This window comes from Euphorbia lathyris, chromosome 6, assembly GCF_963576675.1.
Source record: "Euphorbia lathyris chromosome 6, ddEupLath1.1, whole genome shotgun sequence".
Classification (NCBI taxonomy): Eukaryota; Viridiplantae; Streptophyta; class Magnoliopsida; order Malpighiales; family Euphorbiaceae; genus Euphorbia; species Euphorbia lathyris.
Window position 1 is genome coordinate 7,162,172 of NC_088915.1, and position 7,716 is coordinate 7,169,887.

Sequence of the window (7,716 nt, forward strand, 5' to 3'; positions counted from 1 at the left end):
GAGTTTTTAGGTGGTGTTTCATCTTATTCAAACTCGGCTTGTTTATAAATTGAGTTGAACACGATTAAGTTTTTATCGAGTCGAACACCAACATATTTACAACCCTAACTATACCCAACAAATTACTCCTTATGCTTAAAACTTTTACACAATTTTGTTGGTTTGATAATTTGAGCCATCAGTTGACCTATTAAGATTTTTAGTGGTTAAAAGTTTGAGTCGTTTAAATTAAATTTTGAGTCTGAAATTTAACATATATAGAAAGCTTTAATTGGGTGAGAATCCATCTAAAAAGTATCTGATAACCGTCGAACCAAGTAATTGGATAAACTATCGATTTTTTTTTTTTTTTTTTTGACTTCATGAATATAGTAAATATATATATTTTTTAAAAAGAAAAATTAAGAAAAGGCAAAGGGTGTAATGTTAAGAAATGGGTACAATTGTAGGAGATAAAACCTCCCTCTTCAACGAGTCCACTCCACGTGGTTGGAAACATACCTCTTTCTCTCTCTCTTAAAGTACACAACTTTCTCTCTCTAAGAAAAAGGTCTCACTTTCAGTGTCTCCATCCACCACCCCCCACCACCCCACCTCACCTATATATATAAAACTCTAATCCCAACTCTAGGTAAGAACCACCATTTGAAACCCTCAAACTTTTAGAGAGAGAAACACATAAATTAGAGAGAGAAAATCATAATTTTGCATTTTGAGTTTGAACCCAAGATTTGTTTCCCATTTTTACACATTTCCCCCTTATTATTGGTCACAAAATCCTTTAGTTACAGGTAAAAAGTTTGCTCTTTTATTTTGATTCACTTTCTCAACTTTTCCCACTTCTTTTACTTGTTTCCAGACTGTCTGAAACTGTTTCCTTCAATGGCTGTCTGGTTATCTGTCATTTGAAATTTTATTACTTTACTTCTGTTCCAGAATTGTTGGATCCATTTTCTTAATTTGGATTGAGTTTGATGGTTTATGGTTTCCACATTTTGCTTGTTTGATTTGATTTAGGTACATTTTGCTCTCCATTTTCTGTTTTATTGCTTTCATTCTCATTTTCATCCTTAAAATTAGGGATTTCAATCTCACACCACAACACAATTTAGGGAGAAAACCCACTGGAAACCAGTGGCTGATCCCGGATTCAGTGATAGGCCTGTTTACGGTGATTTATGGATGCTAAATTGATATTTGAATTGATATTTTTTTTTAGTGTTTTTACTGGTCACAGTTTCCATAGAATTTTGGGCTTTTTCTAGGTGTTCAAGCCTCCTAAACCCCGGGATCCGTCCCTTGACACGACCTGTCTGACACGATTATCATTTTTACTGCTATTTATTATCCATTTTCTTAATTTGGAATAAGTTTGATGCTTTCTGGTTTCCACATTCTAATTGTTTGATTAGATTTAGGTACATTTGCCCTTAAAATTAGGGATTTCAGTCTCACACTATAACACTATTTAGGGAGAAAACCCACTTGACACCAGTGACGGATCCGGGATTCACTGATAGAGGTGCTTATCGTGATTTATGGGTTCTAAATTGATATTTTTTGAGGGTTTTTCCATAGAATTTTTGGCTTTTTCCAACTAGTAGTCGGTGCTCAAACCCCCCTAGAGGCCCGGATCTCAATATCACTTGATAACACAATTTAGGGAGAAAACCCACTTGAAACCAGTGACGGATCCCGGATTCACCGATAGGGTGATTATCATGATTTATGGGTACTAAATTGATGTTTTTTTAGGGTTTTTCCATAGAATTTTTGGCTTTTTCCAACTACCAGTGGGTGCTCAAACCCCCCTAGACCACCCCCGGATCTCGGTCTGCCACGAATACCATTTTATTGCATTTGTATCATAACACGATTACGACACGACAACCTGTGTTGAAACCCCTAAATATTGTTTGCTAAAGATTGCATTTTTAGTGTGTGATTGATATGAACATTGTTATAGTGCTGACACGACTTGATTTCACGGTTTTGTCATTTCGGGACCAAGGCTTTGTTGTTGTTGTATTAACTTGTGTTCTTCGTTTTGACAGGAATCCAGTTGAATCCTCGGGAAATTTTGAATGGGAATTAATTTCTCATGCCCGTTATCTAGTTACAGCGATCTGGAAAATGCATTAGAATCTGTTACTGTGAAATCTATTAGCTTTGGTGATGATGAAGTCAAGACGCCTGTTCGGTCAATAAATTTCGGAAGTCAAGATACAGAGCCGATGATACTTAAATCCGTTGGTTCGGGGATGATGGTATTCGAAAGATCTGTTAGTTTTAAGGGGGGAGAATTAGAAAGAAGAATTTCAGTTAGAGATCTTTCATTCAACAAAGAAAGTTCTAATCTTTCCCTAGATTCCGCGAATGATGTACTAACAATCGAAAAATCCCCAATTTTAGATCCTAACAACCCGAAACATGAGGCTGCTTTGCGGTTACAGAAAGTATATAAAAGTTTCAGAACCAGGCGAAAGCTTGCTGATTGTGCTGTTCTTGTTGAGCAGAGCTGGTACGTGAATGAAATTCGAAACCCAGTTTTCGTTTGATTGTATCGAAATTTCGCTAATAACGTGTGTTTTTATCGTAACAGGTGGAAGCTTTTAGATTTTGCAAAGCTCAAGCACAGTTCTATTTCATACTTTGACATTGAGAAACACGAAACTGCCATTTCGCGGTGGTCGAGGGCGAGAACTCGAGCTGCCAAGGTCGGGAAAGGGTTATCGAAGAATGATAAAGCTCGAAAACTTGCTTTACAACACTGGCTTGAAGCTGTAAGTCATTTTTCGAACTCTGCAAACGAAAATTTGTAGTTTCTAATTCGTGATTTCGCTCTTGCTAACCCGAGTTATACACTGTTTTGAAAACCAGATTGACCCGAGGCACCGGTATGGACATAATTTACACTTCTATTACGTAAATTGGCTTCAATCTAAAAGCAGAGAACCTTTCTTTTACTGGTAATTATCTTTAATCCGGGTTCTTTTTTGCTTCGTTTTAAATTTCGGTTTGAACTTACATTAGCTCGAAACTGCAGGCTCGATATAGGAGACGGTAAGGAAGTGAATCTTATTGAAAAATGTCATAGGCTAAAACTTCAACAGCAATGCATCAAGTATCTTGGTCCGGTGAGTTTTTGATACACTTCGAAATTCAATCCTTCGTTCGGGTTTAAAAATGTTTAGCTAAAGAAACAAACTTTACTGTTGCAGATGGAAAGAAAGGCATATGAAGTTGTCGTGGAGGACGGGAAATTGATCTATAAGCAGACGGGGGAGTTTCTCAACACAACCGAAGACGCCAAATGGATATTCGTGCTTAGCACATCGAAGACGTTGTACGTTGGCAAGAAAAAGAAAGGGACTTTCCAGCATTCCAGTTTCTTGGCTGGTGGAGTCACTATTGCTGCTGGTCGATTAGTCGTTGAAAGCGGAATTCTCAAGGTATCTGTCTCTATAACATGATGATTGCTCGTTTCGTGTAGCGATAACGTTGAGTTTAATAGTTCCGAGATGTTGTTTTGGTGAATAATGGTGATTCTTTGTATTCTTGAACAGGCTGTTTGGGCTCACAGCGGACATTATCGCCCGACCGAAGAAAATTTCAAGGACTTTCTTTCGTTCTTACGAGAAAACAATGTCGATCTCGATGATGTTAAAGTAAGGACATAAGATCCCTTTTCTTGTATTTTAATTCTTTTTTTAGTAATTAAAGTTTTGGGGTGCAACACGAGGATTTCCGAGTAGGTCACCCATCTTTGAAGAGTACTAAATCGTATATTGACAACATTGTTTTCTTTAATTCAGACAACTCCGATCGACGAGGAGGAAGACGGACTAAGAAGCAACAGGCATTATCGAAGCCACTCATCGGAAGAGGAGCTGATTCCTATTGTGAATGACTTCGAGGTTGAAGAAATCAATGACGAGAAGTTGACTTCAGACAACATCGAAGACAATACTCGTGCAGCATTGGAAGAGCAGAAGCGAAGACTGCTTCAAAAGTTCAGCATGAAACCGAACAACCTCGAAATACCAAGGAGAGACGAGATCTTCAAGATTGTAGAGATCGTGAATCCAATCACCGAGCCTCTGGTGAATGCAGCAGACGAGAAACAACTCGAAGAAGGCTCGAATAAAGAACTATCCGAGGATGAAGAAGACAACGGAGTCGAAAACGTTCCTGCAGAAGCGATTCTACAACGGATTAACTCGAAAAAGGAAACAAAGTCGTATCAACTAGGCAGGCAATTGTCTTTCAAATGGACAACGGGGGCAGGGCCACGGATAGGCTGTGTTAGGGACTACCCTTCGGAGCTCCAATTTCGAGCTTTAGAGCAAGTGAACTTGTCTCCTAGAAGGATGCTTCATTCGAGAAGCACCGGTGCGTTCAACCAGAAGGTGACCGTAACAGCTGCAATGTTGGATTCACCGGTGCTTGAAAGGCGGATTTCGATGCACGAAAGCCTTCCGCATTGCAAAACGGAATCCTACATGGATGAAGAGGTGTAGATAGGTTTTGTTAGCAGGAAGTAGTTTCTAACTAATCTTATTCTTTCATGTGAATAGAAAAGATGGTATAGATATTCTTTGTCACAGTACAGTAGCGTTCACTTGGACCCTGGATGACCAAATGAATTTGGTTATTCGGGTCATTCAGGGTCCAGGTGAATGCTACTGTAATTTTTTTTTTCATTGTTGAAAAATCAATTACACGTCTTCATTCTTTGATTTATTTTTATGGTTCATCATCTTGTACTATATGATGAGATGGAAATTGTAATATCTCTTGGGTTTTTTAAACAACCCTTTTATATAAAACAAGATACTCCTTTTTTAATATACGTCTATTCAATGCTACAGTAAAATCTCTATATAGGAATACCTTTGGAACCGGCCTATTTGTATAACAATTGGGAAATTATTACTAAATAGAGTTTGGTCACAGGGGTTATTACCAAGTTGGGATCGAGTTTTTTTTATAACAAAATAGAGGTTATTTCTATATAGAGGCTTGACTGTATCTAGATATTATCTGCTTTGATGCAAATCTAATACCTTGAGCATCACGATTTTAAAATACGTCTACATGTTATAATTTCACTTTACTAATAGGTCCATTGACACTCTCTATTTCTGATGTGAGATTCGTTTCATTCTTACCCATCATCATCCTTTAGGATCGCTCCTTGCTCGAGCTTTCTACCCTAACGTCATGTTTGATTGGGTAGTTACATACCCACTAGCTTCTGCTTCGTTCATCTTTGAACCACACATTGTACATGCAGAGTTCGCTTGGATACCAATTGTAACAACTTGTTCTAGTACAATGTAAATATTGTCGTTTTGACCCGAATCCAATACCATGTGCCTCACGGTTAATAAGTCAAGTTACTCTCTCTCCATTTCTAGTGTGGAATTCAGTTCATACCTACCTCTATCACCATCCCTTAGGGCTTGATTGGATGGAAGGTTTAGAGGGGTTAGTAAGGGAAGGGTTAGTAAGGGTTGATAGAAACCCTTGTTTGGGAGGAGGAAGGGTTAGTAAGGGTTTCTACAAACCCATGTTTGGAACATAAAAAACTTAGGAGGGTAAGGGTTTGGAGGGGTTTTGAAGGGTTTCTTTTTAACAAATTGCATCCAATTTTGAACCCTCCAATTTGGTGGGTTTGGAAAGGTTAGAAATTACCCTTCCTTCCTCTTCCTTCCCTTTCATTACCTTTCTCTACCTTTCCTTACCCTTCTCTATCATTCCTTTATTAACCATTCCCTACCCTTCATCCAATCAAGCCCTTAGGGTCGCTTTTTGCTCAAGCCTTCTATCCTGATACCATCCACTTTGGATCGAGTCATACATGCCCACCAACTTTCGTCTGATTAGTCTTCAAACCACACATCGTACGTGAAGAATCAGCTCTGATACCAATTGTAACAACTTGTTCCAATACCTTGTAGATATTGTATGTTTTAGTCCAAATCCAATACCTCTATCATCACGGTTTTAAAACACGTTTGCATGTATTAGAGATCTACCTTACTAATAAGTTTAGTCACTATTTTTCCATTTATAATGTGAGATTTAATTCATTTCTGCCTCTGCCATCCCTTAGAGCCGCTCCATGCTCAGGGCTTCTACCCTAGCGTCACTCCCTTCTGATCAGGTCATTACAGGCACACTAGCTTCCACCTGGTTCGTCTCTGAACCACACATCATACGTGAAGAGTTGAATCTGATACATTTTGTAACAATTTGTTCCAATACCATATAAATTTTGTCTGTTTTGGCTGAAATCCAATATCTTGTGCTTCAGGACTTTAAAACGCATCTACATGTATTAAAAATTCACTTTACTAATAAGCTTAGTCACTCTCTCAATTTTCAATATGAGATTCGTTTCATTCCTGCCATCTCTTTGGGTAAGTCATTGCTCATACTTTTTTTTATCCAAACGTCACATCTGTATCGGGTCGTTACACTTTTGGAGTGAATTAAGTCTTTATTTATATGGCAATAAGGAAGTGGGAACTTTGGAACGGCTGTGTCGCCCGACTCTCCTCCTCGGTTGGGAACAGTCCTCAAGGACACTTCGACGGTTAATGTAGTTATTGCAAAGAGATGAAGATAATGCAAGAGAGAGAATGAAGTTCCAATCACCTACCAATAGTGTTGGTTTACCTTTTATGGAGGTTTGTGTGGTTCGTGATTGCCCGTAGGCTTGGTTTAGAGATGAGTGTGTTGGACTTGACTCACATTCCTCATCACATGGTATCAAAGCAGATGATTCGAGTTGGCATGAGTATGATGCAACACGTGATGCTTTTATGGTTGATCCTACATGTGAAAAAAAGAGTTATATGATGACTCACAGATAAGTCTAAGTTGTTGTTTAGATATTCTTATCTAGATGTGGATCTTGTGAAGTTAATGATCAACTCTCGATCATACTGTAGTATCAAAAGAAGAATTGCTGCTTGAGGTGAGCAAGGTCTGTACTCGATATGTAAGAGACTAGTGGTTTTCACCTGGTCAGTGTCTGACCAAGTGAATTTGCTTAGTCATTGTTAGATTTAGGTGTAAATCTGAGCCGTATGATTATTTTAATCTCCACTATATGATTGTAATAAGCCTAGATCTAACAGTGACTGACCAAATTCACTTGGTCAGTCACTGACCAGAAAATAATAGAGAAAAGTACAAAAATAATTGTCTCACATACGATGATTCACAAGATCGTAGAATTGTCTTATATATATAATAGGGGAAAATACAAAAATAAACCATGTAATTACATTCGTTTTCAATCATAAACTACGTGTTTTAAAAATTTATAAACATGTACATGTGTTACGTTCCGTTAGCAAACATGGTCCAAACTGACTATCAATGTTAAAAAAAGTCAATGATCAAAGGACAAATCCTTATATTTATTTATTTATTTTATAAATTAACCCATTTATTATCTAATTATTACAAACAAATTCTAAAACAAAAATAAAAAAATTAAACTTACCATCTCTTTCTTCTTTAACATCTCTCTTTAATATATTTTTATTTTTATTTTGAGGTTTGATAATAAAGAGATGAATTTATAAAATAAATATAATTTGTCTTTTGAATTTTAACTTTTTTTAAGAGACAGTTTGAACTGTTTATGCGGTGCCTTCTATGGTTACTTTGTTTTTGACAAAGTACCATTACTTGATGTGT

General features: G+C 37.4%; 1 protein-coding gene across 1 annotated transcript; it reads left to right on the forward strand.

The window, feature by feature from the left end:
* Positions 1-628: 628 nt before the first annotated feature.
* LOC136233547 (IQ domain-containing protein IQM2) lies at positions 629-4,839 on the forward strand. The gene is made up of 8 exons (XM_066023253.1): positions 629-791; positions 2,055-2,521; positions 2,603-2,783; positions 2,881-2,969; positions 3,047-3,137; positions 3,222-3,452; positions 3,567-3,668; positions 3,816-4,839. The coding sequence occupies exons 2-8, from the start codon at positions 2,085-2,087 to the stop codon at positions 4,518-4,520; spliced, it is 1,836 nt and encodes a 611-aa protein (XP_065879325.1). The 5' UTR covers positions 629-791; positions 2,055-2,084; the 3' UTR covers positions 4,521-4,839.
* The last annotated feature ends 2,877 nt before the right edge of the window (positions 4,840-7,716 follow it).

Coding starts and splice junctions, on each gene's coding strand:
- LOC136233547 (XM_066023253.1), top strand. CDS start 2,085: ATGGGAATTAATTTCTCATGCCCGTTATCTAGTTACAGCGATCTGGAA. Junction 3,138..3,221: donor GCATCAAGTATCTTGGTCCG/GTGAGTTTTTGA, acceptor TTACTGTTGCAG/ATGGAAAGAAAGGCATATGA. Junction 3,669..3,815: donor TCGATCTCGATGATGTTAAA/GTAAGGACATAA, acceptor TCTTTAATTCAG/ACAACTCCGATCGACGAGGA.